A 17,564-nucleotide genomic window follows, 5' to 3' on the forward strand; every position below is an offset into this window, starting at 1 on the left:
ACTTATGATTATATTCCATTTCTGTTGTCTGTTCCGCTAGATGCCACTAAATTCTACACACTGCACCTTTAAATCTGTAAAAGTCTTAACACTGAGGACAATTTAGTTTTCCATCACAGTGATATATACTGAAATCACAGTACATCATTTTTAGTTAGAAGAACGCTCAATATAATTAATGTGTAAATAATTAATGTAATGAATAAGTAGGAGTTCGTATGGACGATTTGTCAGATTATCACATTAAAGACAGTGACTCAGTGCGGAGTATCTGTGGTCTTGTCAACATTTCATGGAAAAAGTTTTAATTGCAATTTGCATGTTCACTTTCTTACTATACAGTAGGCTTTATTTTTCAGAAAAAAATTCAAAAGCTACCAACAGGTTTTTCATATAAGCAGGGTTACCCTCCATGTCACCTTTTGTTTCATTTCATTCATTCTCTTCACAAAGAAAACAACAAAAAAAATTAGACCTTCAAATCTGGAAACTTATCAAAACAGGATTTAATCCTTTTTATTGTTGTATTTGCATTTTGGGTATAATACTGACGTTCATATATTAAAGGTTTACCTAACAAGTATTGCGCAACACAACATTATAATCAAAGGCAAGTTTTATTTAATCCAATATGTAGACATCACGGGAAATTTCTATTTTGTTCCATGCTAAAACAGTGGATAGAGGTAGAAGGGACATGTTTTTGAATCTTAAGACGCTGAATGTTAAGATGCACAGGGACGGTTCATTTTGTACAAATGGACTGTGTGTTTTATTTTACAGTAGTAATAAAGAGTTTCAGTCATTTACTGGGCAACCAAACCTACTCAAATGCCTATCGTCATAAAAGAGAAGTTGGGATTCTGTACTTTGCTAAATCTACACAGTTATGGAATAAATTCATTCATTATTCACAAAAAATACATTGAACTGTATTCAAAAATGGAGCTTATAAATATTGGTACATTCCAATCAGAGGTGGTCATTCTTGTAAGAGACACAGCACGTGGCACTCAGCAGTTTACGGTAGAAGCTAAGTATTGCCAGCTAGAATAATTTTAAAACCTACTAATTATGAAATGTATTGGTCATGACACATTGCCAGAAATTTGCTACTCTGGCTGGACCTGATGGAGCAAAATATATTTCAATATCATTAGTTTCATAATTGTCTTGCCATTGTGAAAAATATTGACAAAACGTCACATAGATCCAAGTTTAATTTATTACAAAATTGACAACAGTGTCAGTCATAATTGTGTAATGACGCTACTTGCTCCCTGTTCCCATTTATCACCCAAGAGTTAAATTTACAGAAAACCTACTGTGAAATGACCTTTACATGGTAACCGTGCCGTACTTTGTTTACAGATACCTTCGCTTTTGACAAATTTATATCAGGACGAGAACTTTACTTATAAGATTTGGACCCAGCCAATGGCCATGGGACTACAAGTGCTTCTTAACAAGATTGTATTGTATGTAGTCAGCCTTTCATTCTATGTTGACATTTCTTTACAGTATCTTGGAAACAGTTGCTCTGTGTATTGGGAGTGAGGTCACATTGTTGAGTCTACCTTAAGCACAAACTAGGCCTAGAATACCAAGACAGCAGACATGCAGACTGTACTCATAAAAGGCACACAGTATACTGTACATGAAGAAACACAGTTCAAATGGGTCATGGCATATGAGCAGAACTCTAAAAGTACTAATATTATCTAAATCTAAATGTCATTGGCAATAAATGAAATGTAGACCATAGAATCTCACTAATCTGCAACCCTCAGACGTTGTTTACACCAGTTAAATATTTGGATAACTTAAATGCATTTCAAAAGATGGTGAAACTAACTCGTGGCATGTGTGTACAACCTCTATTCCAACCAACAGTGTGTGTAGTCTAATTTGGAGCTGAAATATTTAAAAATGAGTAAAACCTTGACCAAATTCAATCAAGTACGCACGCTAACTCAAGTTTCACTATTATCTTTTTGTTTCTAATGCCCGTCCAGTCAACTGGTCAAACTGCACAACTGAGGGTCAAATAAATGAGGTTCAACAGAATAAAAAATATAAAAACATATCTAAGTCTTGCTGCTAGTGTAGAAATGTCAAATCTCTCCTTGTGCATGTTGCAAGTAATGCATTTGTAGATCCAGCTCCCGAGGAAGAGAGCACCCACATATCATGCACTGGAGAAGCCGTTCTGGAGCAAAAGGCAAACGGGGTCCAAGTTTGTGAGGTTCTGTCTGCGGGGCAAGCTGAGGTAGGGGCAGAGTCTGTGGCATGTGTGCCCTCTCGCTCATGACTGCCTGTGGTGTGAAAAAGATATTTGGGTGCGGGGGTCTTGGAAGTGCACCAACTGCGACAGAGTGAAGAGGGTGAGGCCCAGGCAAAGCAAGAGGAGGAAGCGGAGCAAGTGGAGGTGAGAAAAAAGGAGAAGGCTGATTTATGATGATTTGAGTGCCCGTTACCATTGGTTGCTGCTGCAGCTCCTGTCCATTCCCTGGTTTGAGTTGCCCGGTGAGCAGCGTTTGAGGACCCACAGGATTATTTTGGAAGCCCCATACCGGTGTCCCTATCCCCTGGCCAAAACGATGCGGCTCGTATTGTATGGAGATGGGAACCTTCTGTGTTGCTGTCTGTACGCTGGTCCAGCCAGATGACACCTGCTTTTGCTGTAGCTGAAAATCTTGATTATTTACTAATTTATCAGGGGAATTAATAGTCTTTGGAATTCCTGGTGGTGTTTGTAGGTCCCACAAGGTGCTACCTACACCATGAGAAACAGGAGTTGATATTGGCATAGCACTGCTTTGGTCTATTTGAGCTGAGGTGGATGCACCTGCTAAGCCTGAGGCCCACTGCTTTTGTGGCTCACAGCCATTCCACGGCTTCTCTGGCTGGCTAACAGTCGATGGTATTACCTGAGGATTACTCAGGTCCCAAACTCTACTGTCCTCTTTTTTAGGAGGTGTGGATGGCTCTTTTTGTGTTGACACTGGGGCACCTGGCCATCTTGGCAGTTGAAGCTCTTGACCGAGCTTATTTGGAGAGCTCTGTGAATTTGCCAGTAGAGCAGGTCTGACACTCCACAGCGCTGCCCCGTCTATGTAGGGGGACGGGAGAGAAAATTCATGTTGCAAAGAGCTTGTGGAAGCTACAGCTGTGGATGTGGGCGTGCTACTCCAGGTAACAGGCTTAGGCTGCCTGTGCTGCTCCATCTCACTCCCTGCTGATGGGCTGGGTTTTTTTGGCACAGCTGCTGGGTGGGAGCTGACAATAGAGGCTGTACTCTCTTTCATGTGAGATGAGTCTAAAGTCGGAACAGATGTGGGGCCTGACTGAGATATTAAAGGGCTATCTGCCCAGCCGGGCCTCTGGTGGTGCTGCTGTAGGCCTGGCTGTGGGGGGCTGTCAAATTGAGTCTGCTGTGGAGCCATGTGTGCCTGCTGTGATGATGGGACAGGCATCACCTCTCCACCATCCACCTTCCACTGGACAGGTGGAGGGTGCATCTCCGACAGCCACGGCTCCTTCTGCTGCCTGCCTTGTAATTCCATGCGAGATGAGAGCATGGAAGATTGTGACTGGACTGCTCTCCTGTGCAGCTCAGCCTCTCTCTGTGCAGAAACTGGATATGGAGCTGGGTGAGAACTAACCATCCCTGAGCCTCCTAATGGTCTAGACCAGCCCCACATGAGCCTCCCCCCTCTCCTTCCCCTGCTACTCCTGCCCCTCATCCTAGCACCCATTGGGAAAGAATTATACTGACTGAAACCCTGGCGTTTGCGAGCATGGATCTTCTGGTGTACTAGCAGGCTGCTGAACCAGGAAAAGGTTTTGTGACACTCATCACAGCGATGAGGTCTCTCTCCCGTATGTGTGTTCATGTGATCGCGGAGCAGGTAGGCTAATCCAAAGCTCTTGTCGCAAAGGTCACACTTATGAGGTTTCTCACCGTTATGTGATAACATATGGTGCTGCAGTTGGGTCTCATCGCTGTAACCTTTGCGGCAGCTAGTGCAGCGGAACGGTTTCTCTTGATGCAGTTTTTGATGGGTTTTCATGTTCTGCATGAAGGCAAAATCCTTCCCACAGTCGGGACATTTGTATGGCTTCTTGCCCGTGTGGATGATGAGATGTTGCTGTAAGTAGCTACTGAATCTAAAGCCCTTGCCACACACTTTGCACTGGTAAGGCTTGTCCTTGGAATGTATGCGCATATGCAGCTCTAACACGGAGCGATGGCGGAACGTTTTTCCGCACTCACACTTATATGACCTCATATTTATGCTATCACTTTTCCACTTTCCCTGCACATTCTCGCTGCTTAATGGAGTAAATTGTTTTTGAGGCACTGGTGCCACCTTTTCTAAATATTGTGCTACATCCTTGTGGACACTTAACAGATGTAATTTCAAACTAGTCTCATTACGATAAACACATGGGCAGTGGGGACAGTTGTGTCCTTTCTCCCAGAACTTGTTGATCTGCCGTGGGGGTCTGGGTGTTCTCTCCAGCTTCTCATACTCTGCCTCATGAATAAGCATGTGGGCTCTCAGGTTAGCCGGTGTACAGAAGGTCTGGGGACAAAGGGGGCAGTTGAATGTCCGTTTTGGCTCCTCGCTCTGGTGTGTGTTCTCTTTTCCTCGAACTGTCTCCTGTGCAGACACGGGGGCCTGCTTGCTGGGCTGCTCGGTAGAGGAGAGCGGGTTGGTTTCACGCAGTCTGTGCTGGCGGCAGTGTGCCTTCATGTTCTGAGCGAAGGCAAATTTTTTCCCGCATTCAGGGCAGCGGAAGGGCTTCTGGCCTGTGTGCAGATACTGATGCTGATGGAGAAGGCTGCTGTACTTGAAGGTCTTACCGCAGATGTTGCACAAGTGAGAGCGCGTGTTGTCTGTGTGCTTGCGGCGGTGGTCTTCCATGACGGAGTAGTGTTTGAAAACCATGCCGCACTCTGGGCATTCATAGGGTTTAAGTGCGCCGTGACACCGCTGGTGGTAGCGCAGGGCTATACTGTTCGGGAAAGTTTGATTGCACTCTTGGCATGTAAAGATGCTCTCCTGGGAGTGGGTCATCATGTGCTTAGTGACTGATACCTTAAATTGGAACTCTTGGCGGCACAGCGGGCAGTGGTAAGGCTTTTCTGTTGTATTGCTGCAGTTGTGGTCCCTCAGCTTATCCACTGTGGAGAAGATCCTCTCACATTCTGCACACTCAAAGCTACCCTCCTCCTTTGTTTGCACCTCCTTCTTTGGAGTTACAAGTTGCTCCTCCTTCTCTTTATGTTCATTTCTGTGTTTAATGAGGCTGCTGCGGTGCTGAAAGGTAAGGCCGCATTCTTTACAGGTGAGGGGCGTGAGCTCGTCCTCATGTGCATGAAAGTGGCGGTGAAGGTTGAACGTCTCGCGCCGATTGAAGCACTTCCCACACTCCTTGCACATCAAGCGGCACTTTTTTGGCTTAACTGTCAAATCAGTGTCCCCCCCTTTGTCTGCCTCTTCATTGTCCTCAACCACGTCCTCTATCCCTTCGACTTCTTCCACCGGTTCCCTCTCTGCGCTCCTCTCGTCGGAATAGGATTTTCCCTTCTCACAAATCTCCTCCACACCAGCAACAACATTAGCATCAACATGCGTTTCCTGCTGCACCTCCTCAGCACCCTCTGGAAGAGAAAGCATATCATAATAAATAACTTAGCAAGTAGAAAAAAAAAAAACAGTAAACAACTTTGTTAATGTGGTAATGCAACTAGTGTAGTACAGAATTTACAGTGGTTTATGGTTACTAGACCGGTGTTGTGTCGAAGTCTTCCCCCCCCTCAAATCATGTTCAGGTCAGGTTAAGCACCTCAGTAGATAACTGGTTGGGATTAAGTTGGGTGCAGGCATGTAATTGCCACTGGGGGGGGGGGACATGGAAATATGAAATATGAAACATGGAAAACCCCCACCCCAAAATTTGTAACTGAAAGCTCATTTGTTCCCCTCAATATTCAGTGTTAAACCGACTCCAAAACACACAGGGTGTGTACCATTCACAGAAAACCTCCTGCATCTCATTTGTGTTCATATCAACAGCAACAGTGAACACAACAGCTGTGAGCACGGTGCCAAAGTTTTAGGTCCGTCCTGTAGGTCCTGAGGGCTGTCGCTGTTTCAGCCCCGAATGTTTTGAACCAAGGCTCACATTTTTCTGGTCGTCAAAACTGGTATTTATTGTAACAGAGAGGAATTTAATGTGGAGTGTTGGAGGGAGAGGGAGATTATGGTGCTGCACATAATAAGACGCATACAGGCCATGGATGTATTACAGGCAGTAAAGTTACTTTTTACAGTGAGCTGAGTGGTTTCTGCGGTTGTCCCCAGTGTTTTAGTCTTTTCTCCACATTTCAGCACAAAGATTGGTCCATAATGAAAATTGCAGAGAGAGTAAAAGACACAGTTTCTGTGTCGTAGTCAGCAGAGGTGCACACATACAGAGCTGCTCTCCAACATCACAAATCAACTTTGACATATTTTGCTTCTTTTACATCTCCCTAGTATTTCACAACACAGCTATTTATGTGATTCAGGCAGGTCAGAAATGTGTTAGATTTATGTCTGAATCTTACAATACTGTCAGTCAGGTGTCATCAAACGTATCTGGGTTTGTTGCAGGGTTCAACGTTATGTTTTTTTTCCCCCACTTGCCCGGTTGGCCAAGTAGGTCAGAAATCTACTTGCCCTAGGTCAATTTTTACTTGCCCCTATACAAATTTAACAAATTTATTTGTTTTTATCAAATAACAACAAAGTCTTAAGTTAATTGTCATGTTTATTCTAAGTAAAAAAACACAGTGTCAAAGATGCGAAGCAACAAACATTCTTGCACATGGAAAATGGTATGACCCATCCCCTTTATTTCACTGAACACTAAATTCTTTTGATCAGCCCAGTTTCTTTTCAAATAATGGAATAGACTAACCTGATGGCAAATACATTTTTTAGACTTATTTCTTCCACTCCAAGCTCCCTGATTTCCCTCTTTAATGTTTCTCATTCTAGAAAGTATTTATGGCACTGAAAAATTACATGCTGCACTGATCCCTCTATTTGACAGTGCTCACATAATCCTGAGGATGCTGGTTTCATGCCTCACGCTACTAGCCTACTCAATTCTTGACTGGCCAACCACGCATGCCAATATATGCATACGGCACAGCAGCAGTAACTTCATTAACACTGGATCGATCAGGATCTGAAAATTAATATTTAATATTTATTTGTATTCTGTTATACATCTGATAGGTCAGCTGTTACACACCGATTCCAGGTTTACACAGTGCAATTGTTTGTAATAAAGCAGTCCTTCTGGATGAATCCTGAGCTCCATCAGAGCTGTCAGGACATTTTTATTTTAAGCTAAAAGTCTATGATGAACCTATCATTATGAACAAAATGCAATTTCAGGTTTTAATTGTCTTTTAAGACTGGAGTTGCAGAGGTGAACTTTTTAGCCACTCAGATTAACCTGTGCCGACTTTCCATTCCGACTTTCGGGTCCATATAAAGGGTCAGTTCATCCCCTTTTTTTCCCATACCTCTAGCAGTATCTCCCCATTCAGAAGGTTTTAGGTTTATGTGTCCAGGTTTGGAGATTTTTATCTCAGAGATTGTTGCCTTTCAATACCGTGGCTCCTCAACAAACTTAATTGTTAATTAGGTTGACTTTCTACCCAAAATGTGATGATTATGAATAACCTACTGTGCTCTGAGCACCACCCCACCCCACACCCACTTGGTTCCCCCCACAATGTCTGACTGAAGATTTCGCCCTTGGCCAAGGAAGAACGATTAAAAGTCAGCGCTCAGCTTTAATCACCAATGTTAAAAACCACAAACCAAGCCAGAAATCTTGGTGTAGTCATGGACTCAGACCTGAATTTCAACAGCCACATTAAGACAATTACAAAGTCAGCTTACTATCACCTTAGCAATATATCAAGGATTAAAGGACTTATGTCTCAGCAGGATTGGAAAAACTTGTCCATGCATTTATCTTCAGTACACTCAACTACTATAACAGTGTCTTTACAGGTCTCCCTAAAAAAAATAAAAACATCCTCATCACTCCACTTCTAAGATCTTTACACTGGCTTCCTGTCTGTCAAAAAACTGATTTTAAAATACTGCTGTTGGTTTATAAAGCACTGAATGGTTTAAGGCCAAAATGCAATTCTGATGTTCTGCTACATTATGAACCATCCAGAGCTCTCAGGTTATTTGGGACAGGTCTGCTTTCTGTCCCCAGAGTCAATGGTTCAAACAATGAGGGTTGCCCGATTGCCCAGGACAGGTAAAACGCCACATCAGGCTAGTAAATCTAGCAACTCACTTGCCTAGTCGGGCAAGTGGTAAAAAAGAAAAGTAAAATAAAAAATGTTTCAATCATTTTTTATGTTCTCGTTCTCTGGCACACAGCATAGCCCCCTCCCCTCGCAGGCATTGGGGAATATTGCGGGCGCCTTCGGCCAATCAAGAATTGAGTAGGCTACTAGTGTGATGCGTGAAACAAACATCCCTCAGGATTATATGAGCACTGTGAAATAGAGGAATCAGTGGATCATGTAATTTTTCATTGTCATAAACACTCTCAAGGATGAAAAACATTAAAATCAAAATCAGGAAGCTTGGAGTGGAAGAAATTAGTCTAAAAAATGTATTTGCCATTATGATAGGGAGTCTATTTGATTATCTGTTCAGTGAAATAAAGGGGATGGGTCAAACCATTTTCGATGTGCAAGAATGTTTGTTTCTTCGCATCTTTGACACTATATATTCTCGATCTGTTTCATTTACTTAGATTAAACATGACAATTAACTTTAGAATTTATTGTTATTTAATTATATAATAAATAAAACAATTTCTGTAGGGGCAATTAAAAATTGACGTTGGGCAAGTGGGTCAATAACAACATTCACGTTGAATCCTGAACCTGGAGAAGCAGCGTTCAGTTTTTATGCTCCTCATATCTGCAACAAACTCCCAGAAAACTGCAGGTCTGCTACAACTCTCAGGTCTTTTAAATCAAAGCTGTAGACTCTTCTGCTTGCCGCTGTCTTTGCTTAAATCAAAATCGAGGCTTTTGATTCATTTCTTGTACTGCACTGTAACTTTTATCCTCCTGTTTTATCTGTCTTAATCTATTTCAGCTTATTTTTATTTTCTATTCTAAGCTATTAATCAACTATTTTTAATTGCATTTCAATGTCTTTTTATGTGTTTCTTTTGCACTTTGTATTTGAATTGCCTTGTTGAAATGTGCTGCACATATCCACTTGCCTTGCCTTAGTTGGGTGCAGTTTAAGGTATGGGGAAACACGTATGGACGGGGGAGACTTCGACACAACACCGGGAGTGAGAGGTGTAGCTCAGGTTAGCCTTTAGGCTAAAGCTAACAGTAAAATACATTAACAACGTTAGCATACCGCGCTTATCATTTTCCTCCTGGTGTGTTTTCGTCTCTTCTTCTTCGTCGTCGTCTTCAGTCTCGGACCAGTCGAAAGCCCGCTGGTCGCCTCCAGGAGCCTCGGCCATTTTTTCAGCCGACGTTAGGTCCTCCGGTAAATGACATGTCGTTTTGTCGGCTCCAGCACCGGACTCGACACTAACCTCAGAATGGCTGGCAACACAACCACCGTCGCTCCCAACATCGGCTCTCTGCTCGCCGCCGCAGCTCTCCTGTGTTTTATTAACCGTCTTTTCATCTGTCTTGCTTGAGCTGCATTCCGACTCCGCCGCCTCTGTCCTCTCCCCAGATGTTTCCACCTCCTCCGCAGGGGATTTCTGTCGTTTCGGAGACTCCGATGGGTCTACGGCGGCCATGTTTCACCCATGCACCCCCTTGTCCACTCCAGAGAGCACACAACATGCTAACCAGCCTGAACGAGGAATACGGTTTCCGGCCGAAACCTTCAAAATAAAGCACTCACATCCAGCTGGATTTTCTCTTTTCAGAAAATTTGAAGCTTTAAATTATACATTTCTCTCTTTACAACTGCTGTGATTTTGCTGTTCTACACCAAACACTCTTCACAACTTGATTTAAACTTTTAAACATAACCAGTAATTTTTCTTTCATGCTATATGACAAATCCACAAGTGATCAGCTGGATTAATTTGTAGTCCATGTCTGACTTTTATTAAAGTTGAGTTACATTTCATCAGAACAGTAGCTATCTACAAAATATAGCTTGTGCAAAACTACGTAGATGATGGCCATATGCTGTTTCTTTGCAACTACCTACAAACACATCCATCATACTGCATGCAAGAATATAATAAATAGCCCTACATACTGATGTATGCTTTTAAATTCCACCAGAAATATATGAATTAAAATCTGAAGCCTACTGTTGCTTATGCTCAAAGGTTTCTTGTTTTCATATCACCAAAAACTGGCAATTCTGCAAAACATTTTTGTCTCAAAATACACTGAACAGAACACAGTCTAACTTTATTGTCCAACCAAAGCTGGAAAAGTATGTACCATGAAACTGTTAAAAAACACAAGCATACATTAGCAGGTAATTACAATAGCTGTATAACTACAATATATGGTAACAACTGCAGATTACAAGTACTTGATGACGATGTAGTTAGTGTATCAGGAGCATTTTAGACAGTACTGAACTATTAAGAGCATCATGAGCTTCACAGCTCTGCTGCAAAGCATGTACTGTGACATGCATGTTAAACATCAGCACCTACAGTATGTTGTCGACTGGGTAATGTGAGTCTCATGGGTGAAGCTTCAAAGAGCGACTGTTTGTCAAGAAGTCTTCTAGCACAAGAATATGTATGTCTGAAGAACCAGGTTAATGTTAAGGCCACCCTATTATCTCATGTGTCTAATTTTCTTATCCACTTTAGTCCATTCTGAAGACAAACTTAAGTGCAAGATGGATTACTGACTTGGAGTCGGAGGTAAGACTCCAAATAACTTTTACAGAAATACTGTCAATAGAAAAAGAGCATGATTTCTTGTCACATTTTAAAACACCAAATATGCGTGATGTGCACTTTGAGTTTTTGTTTTTTTTAATTTCACTTTCTCCTCAGCGTCGTCTTCTGCGCCTGTGATCGACAGCTCTTCCTCGCCGTGGCCTCTGCACATTCCCATTCGTGCCAGTGGGTGGATCAGAGGAAAAAGTGCCATGTACGTCGGGTGACGATGGTGCAGGTACCGCCACTACAGCTGACTGATTATTTGAATGCTGCGGCTGATGTATTTGTGTTTGGTGCTGTTGCTGTACTCCATGTGGCTGCTGTAGTTGTGGTTGCTGAGGTGCTTCAATCCGCTGTTGCTGCTGCTGTGGTTCTATGTGTTGTAGCTGCTGCTGTGTCTGAGCCGGCTGTGGCTGTAAGTGCTGTTGAGATGTTTGTGATTGGTGTGCTTGTTGTACACGATGTTGTTGCTGTGGCTGTGGTTGTTGCTGGGCTTCAAGCACTCCTAATAGCCTTTGCAAGAGGACATTGTTTTGCTGTAGACTGACTGCTAATGCCTCTTGTGAAGCGACAAGTGTCCTCATGTCCTGTCTGAAACCGTCCCCAAACTCCCGCAGACTCTTCTCTACCCGATTTCCCAGTTGGATTGCTGCTTCCCCTAACCCTCGTAGCTCATCTTCAAGCCAGGAGCTGCGTGGAGGGGCTTCAAGAGGACCCTGCTGTGCTCCAAGTGATGGCTGAGGGCTGCTAGGTTGAGGGCTGCCATTGAGGAAAGGAGCACTGTAGAGCGGAGAAGGAGGCAGCCATCGTTCTGATGGAGGTGGTGGTCCAATGCCCAGACCAAGTCCTAATCCCAGTTTGTCCTCCATGCTGTTCTCCACTGGTTCACATTCAGGGTCGCCTACATCTCTGTCACGCTCAGGATTGTCCTCATCCTTCTCCAAACCATCTCTCTCTGACCCTTCCACTCCAATACCTGCAAAAAGGGACACAACATAACCACAGTACATATCAGTAGCTTCTACAGAAGTGACAAAAAAAGCAGCTGAGTAACAACTTTTTTTTTTTTTTACCTGTATCAGAGTCAGGGAAGCATGGGAAACTGGGTTTTGGTCTGGTGCTTTGCTTTTGCCTGGCATGTTGAAGCCTGGGACTTGACTGGGAAGGACGGCCGAGCATCGATGCTGCTCTGCTGGTTGGCAAGTAACAGCTTCGGTGACGGGCATCCGCTAGCCTGCCTCCATTGCGTCTCTTTAAGTCATCCCAACGCTTCTTCACCTCTCGAAGCGTGCGTGGGACTCTGGACACAGCATTGACTCTCTCAAGTATTCCTGCCCAGATGCGTTCTCTCTCTCGTCGTCGGAGCCTCCCAGCAGGACCAAATAGCTCTCCTTCACACCGAGTGACTTCTGACACCAACACCTCCAGCTCTGCTCCACTGAAACGACTTTTTCTTTTCCCTGCACCACCAGCAGCCAGTGCAGCTGACATAGCTCTGTCTGTAGAGAGAGAGGTGAGAGGACAGCACAAAAAGGAAAGAAAAAATATCAAGTTGAAGCTAAATATACTTTGTAAGGAGAAGGTCTTATTTCCAGTGTGTGAAGCCAAAACTTATTCAACTATAACTACTTTTATCAAGCTATGAAGCTTTAAAAGAACTTCAGAGTTCCTTGAGGGAATCACGCCGGAGCTAAATGATCTCTTTGTAGAAATCCTACAGGTGATTAGTATGGATAAAAATGATTTGTGCGTATTCTGAATGTGTTTCAGTACAGAGCTGCTAAAATCAATTCCATAAAAGGCCAGAAAATTTAAACACTGCCTCCATTAAGACCAAAAGTCTAGAAAATAAAAAAGGAAACATGGGATCCAGTTTCCCATAATGGTCTTAATCTTATTCGGTCTTACTTTGTTCAATGGACAAGAGGTCGTCTGAGGACATGCCAGGCGCCATGATGTTCGGGTGCACCACTACCACATTGAAGGGGAGTCCCCCAGGTAATCCACTGCTCTGGTCACAGCTGCCCTCCGAGTCCTCATCCTCCCTGGGGAAGCCGTTTTCTGAGACTCCCCCTCCAAAGGGTCCCTCCGGAGACTCCACTTTGATGTGCATGGGAGGTGATTGCTCGTACAGCAGCCCCCCCTCCTCGTAGTACTCAGTCATGGGTCGGACCTGATTTACAGCAGAACTGACTGGCGGGCCAATTCTGATACTGACAGCTGAGGCCCCATTAACACATGTTCAAGGTATCACCGGACCTACTGCCAAATACATTGCAGCTATTCGATATACTGTATCAGATCATGAGGAACCTGGTTGGGGAACTGCTGCCACACAGACTAAGGGGTGATTTGTTGTGATATACAGACTTATAGTTTCCTTAAATACTGTTTTTAAAACTATCATTAAATGAATCAAGTCATCACTGCAGCTTAGTGACAATCAGAGCGTCTGATTAGAGCGCGAAGACCTCTAAGGTTAGCTGCAGCCGCTTAGATCCATTTCTGTCATTTTATTTATATTGGTATGTTACTGAAAACATAAACACACTACGATATAAGAGACTGGAACAGGCTGAGTGCTACATCTAAGCGTCCAGCTGCATCATCCTGGCAGAGCATCGCCTTCACAGCTGAAATACAACAACAAACACAACACACGTTACAACTGTGTCGCATAGTAACATAAACGTGTTCGTATTTGGCCGTCACGCTGACTTCTGTATTCTGTCGCATCGATGCGCATTTTTTTCTGCACCACATCCGCAATGGTTGCGCATCCCGCATACATTAGATGCTGATCTTGCAATGGAGCTAGCTGTTAGCTGAAAGGCTACAGCAGCTTAAGGTAAAGCCGCAGCTTTATCTGAAGCGCCGGCCACAACTGAGCAGATATGATTTGAAAGGTTAGGCTGTTGTGTTTCCTACCTCATGATAACGGCACATGGGAGGCTAAACAAAACCAAAACACAATCGGTGCAGCTGTTAGCTCAGCAGCCGATACACAAACCGAAGACTGTCGCTTTCTGTTGACGTCACTGAGGGGGGTACGTTCAGGACCAATCAAAGTTTAGAGATGTTGATAAAATGCACCTCGGATTATTTTACAGGTGCCATAGTTTCCTAAATTGGTCAAGATAAGAATTGATATATAACTATTAATTCATAGGTAGCGGCTTGGGAAGGATTTGACTAATTTTGTCTTAATTATAAGGAGATGAGACACCTCATATTAAAACCTGGAGAGTCTTCAGTTACAGTATAACATGCAAACGTGGATTTTATCAACGGACAATTCAACGTGTGGAGAATTAAGTCTGCAGTTATTCATTCATATTTTATTGGCTTTTAATGGAGCAGTTCTTTCAAGAAAATTCCCCAGGCAATCAATAATTAACTCAATAAAGCTTAGCAAGATTAAATAACAGTCTAAGTATTTTTTGTACAAATTTACATAGTTTCTTGCAGGAAATTCTCCAGGAAATTACTAAAAATTTACTCACATATAAGATAAAATATTTGAGTGAGTATATATAATAATTATTGACACCTTAAAGGCAAATGGTTGTAGTTCAGCATAGTGGCATATCCCCTATCACCTGCTTATGTCTAATTTCACTGCAATTATTTCATTACAACTAATAGTATTATAATGAATATGATTTGCTATGATTTAGAAAATAAATAAATAAAAAAATAACTTTAAATATATCTTATTCTGACGAGTCTGTGTCCTGTGTATCTGTAGATGTCAGATTAAAAATGATGACGCCAAGTGTTCCTCTCTTTGACCATGCTGCTGTTCTTCCCAGGTGGGATAATGTTTAATCGTTGTAAATAGTACATGGAAAAATCCTTGTGAGAGTCTTCGATAAAGAGCTGTTAGGGTTCACTGGTATATAAACCAACTGCATCAGTCCCTGTTATTTGTAGATTCAGTAGGTGCAGAACACAACCATGAAGTACTTCATTCTCCTGGCCCTGTTTGCCACAGCTTGTGAGTTCTTGTATCTTTTGTTTGCGGAGATAGAAAATTGAGACAGAGCAAAATTTCTTCATACATTTCATATTCATAGTTTTAACAAGGTGACATTTAAGTTCTTCAAGTAACTAAAGCTTGCTTGTATTATAGTTGCTGCTCCCATTGATGATGAGGATGACAAGATTGTGGGAGGATATGAGTGCAGAAAGAACTCTAAACCCTACCAGGTGTCCCTGAATGCTGGCTACCACTTCTGTGGAGGTTCCCTGATCTCCAGCACCTGGGTGGTGTCTGCTGCTCACTGCTACAAGTCGTAAGTGAAGAGATTACATTTTGGATTCAAATTTCACCACAAGCCCTCTGTGATCTATGAATATATTGGAGAAAAGACAGATTAGATCAACATTCATTGTAAAACCACTGTCTCGGTCTGGCAGAATTATTCCACCAAACACACTTGAACTTTGAAAAAAACACACTGATCACCTCATTACAATTGCAATGTAACATTATTACAATGTTTATTTAACCTTCATGTATTTTTCTGCAGCCACGTCCAGGTGCGTCTTGGTGAGCACAACATTGCTGTCAGTGAGGGCACCGAGCAGTTCATCAACTCTGCTAAGGTCATCAGGCACCCCAGATACAGCAGCCGCAACCTGGACAATGACATCATGCTGATCAAGCTGAGCAAGCCCGCCACCCTGAACAACTATGTCCGCACCGTGTCCCTGCCCTCCAGATGTGCCAGCTCAGGCACCCGCTGTCTGATCTCTGGATGGGGCAACACCAGCGGCTCTGGAAGTCAGTGAAACACTACAAACATGCCTGAGAAACAATTTGGTAAATGTTTTTGTATGAACATTTACATATATTGTCTCTTTTCCTGTCTAGACTACTACCCTGATCGTCTGAGGTGCCTGGATGCCCCCATCCTGAGCGACAGCAGCTGCAGGAGCTCCTACCCTGGACAGATCACCTCCAACATGTTCTGTGCTGGATTCCTTGAGGGAGGCAAGGACTCCTGCCAGGTACGAGAAAAAGTCATCATCACTGTTTCTTAAAGTGGAGGAACAAAGCTTTAGAGCATCTCTGCTAACATTTGTCTTGTCCTTGCGTTCTGTCAGGGTGACTCTGGTGGCCCTCTGGTGTGCAGCAATCAGCTGCAGGGTGTGGTGTCCTGGGGTTACGGATGCGCCCAGAGGAACAAGCCTGGAGTTTACACCAAGGTCTGCAACTACAAATCCTGGATTCACAGCACCATGTCCTCCAACTAAAGTCACTGTCCTTGAATGAACATTTGTTCAAACAAACATTTGACAATAACAAACTGTTCCAAGAAAATAAATGATTAACATAAACCTCAAGCTTTATTTTTTTCTTGCGTTGTGCTGTTGAATAAAAGATAGATATATCCATGAAGAGAATCAGCAGGAAGGGAAAGAAGAGAGGTAGTAATCTTCCTTTAGAAATGAAAACAAGGTCTATGTCCACGAACTCAGAAACCCTGCATAAATATGGGTAAAAAAAAAATCTACAAATAACAAATAAAACTGCCACAAAATGAATACTTTCCACCAGATATAAAATACCTCATGAGATAAAAATGAAAAAATGAAAAAATAAATGTGTCTCTGTACTAACAACTAAGGTGTAGAGTTCAGTACTTGCCAAATATACAAGTAAGGACTGAATAAAGCAGTTTGGCGTTAGAGGGATTTTGACGGAATGACTATTCAAGATTTCTCACTTTATAAATGAACGTAAATATTGACTGTGTGTTACAAAAAATATGTAATCTGTATAACAATTGTGAGTAACTCAGTCATCTTGGATTATAAATACTGAGTTTCTTTCATCATGTGTTGGTCATTAATAATAAAAGAATAACTGGCCTGAGATGTGTTTTCTTCAGTTCACTTGTGTGACACAAGAGGATAGTAATATATACTGTATGGGAAACTACAGTGTTACATTAAGATTACAGTTTATTTGTTATCATAGCATCAACAACTATTAAAATGAGAAACATGTGAGGCCAGGTATTGTCCCTCCTTAAAAATAGAGAAATAGAGAAACACAAACACAGTATTGATATATACAGTAATCATGTGTGATAGTAACTGCACAGGTGACATTTTTGTACATTTACAATTAGACTGAATTAAAATAAACAGTTTGACAATTTCATACTAGTCTCTATCTTATTCTATTCCTCAGTATGTTATGAATCAGGGTTTTAACCAGGAGAACAAACAGGACATAAATGCCATTAACTGGAAGTGTAGGTGAAAATATAAACACAATAAATTAAATACATATATGACTGAAGCACATTGTTCATATGAAAACAATTACGTTTTCCTCTGAATTGTAGCATATCTTGCACATTACAATGAATTAAAACAATGCAGTACATTCCATTGTAAGACAAAAAGTCACATTGAAGACACTATAAAATGCAACATGATTCCTTTAAACTATTAGAATAATTTAAAACAAAGCCATAAATAGATCGCTTGCACAAACTGTGTATGTGACTGGTTGTGAGAATAAAGCTCACATTATCAATATATTGCACCTGGTT

At 42.3% G+C, this 17,564-nt stretch overlaps 3 protein-coding genes across 4 annotated transcripts; 1 reads left to right on the forward strand and 2 right to left on the reverse strand.

Moving 5' to 3' along the window:
* Positions 1-486: 486 nt before the first annotated feature.
* Positions 487-10,066, reverse strand: zgc:66448 (uncharacterized protein LOC327401 homolog). Of its 2 annotated transcripts, XM_044358664.1 has the most exons (3): positions 9,477-10,066; positions 2,478-5,671; positions 487-2,315 (listed from the first exon to the last, which is right to left on the reverse strand). In XM_044358664.1, the coding sequence occupies exons 1-3, from the start codon at positions 9,871-9,873 to the stop codon at positions 2,115-2,117; spliced, it is 3,792 nt and encodes a 1,263-aa protein (XP_044214599.1). In that variant the 5' UTR covers positions 9,874-10,066; the 3' UTR covers positions 487-2,114. The 2 variants fall into 2 exon arrangements, with proteins under 2 accessions (XP_044214599.1, XP_044214598.1); XM_044358663.1 differs by having other exon boundaries at positions 487-5,671.
* Positions 10,067-10,162: 96 nt separating this feature from the next.
* Positions 10,163-14,650, reverse strand: si:ch211-261d7.3 (myb-related transcription factor, partner of profilin). The gene is made up of 4 exons (XM_044358707.1): positions 13,924-14,650; positions 12,904-13,628; positions 12,069-12,494; positions 10,163-11,971 (listed from the first exon to the last, which is right to left on the reverse strand). Exons 2-4 carry the CDS (start codon positions 13,157-13,159, stop codon positions 11,106-11,108), a joined length of 1,548 nt encoding a protein of 515 aa, XP_044214642.1. The 5' UTR covers positions 13,160-13,628; positions 13,924-14,650; the 3' UTR covers positions 10,163-11,105.
* Positions 14,651-14,737: 87 nt separating this feature from the next.
* Positions 14,738-16,832, forward strand: LOC122987093 (trypsin-3-like). Its single transcript, XM_044358748.1, has 6 exons — positions 14,738-14,807; positions 14,929-14,992; positions 15,128-15,290; positions 15,528-15,781; positions 15,872-16,008; positions 16,105-16,832. The coding sequence occupies exons 2-6, from the start codon at positions 14,953-14,955 to the stop codon at positions 16,252-16,254; spliced, it is 744 nt and encodes a 247-aa protein (XP_044214683.1). The 5' UTR covers positions 14,738-14,807; positions 14,929-14,952; the 3' UTR covers positions 16,255-16,832.
* Positions 16,833-17,564: the final 732 nt, after the last annotated feature.

The sequence above is a fragment of the Thunnus albacares genome, chromosome 8, assembly GCF_914725855.1.
Source record: "Thunnus albacares chromosome 8, fThuAlb1.1, whole genome shotgun sequence".
NCBI lineage: Eukaryota > Metazoa > Chordata > Actinopteri > Scombriformes > Scombridae > Thunnus > Thunnus albacares.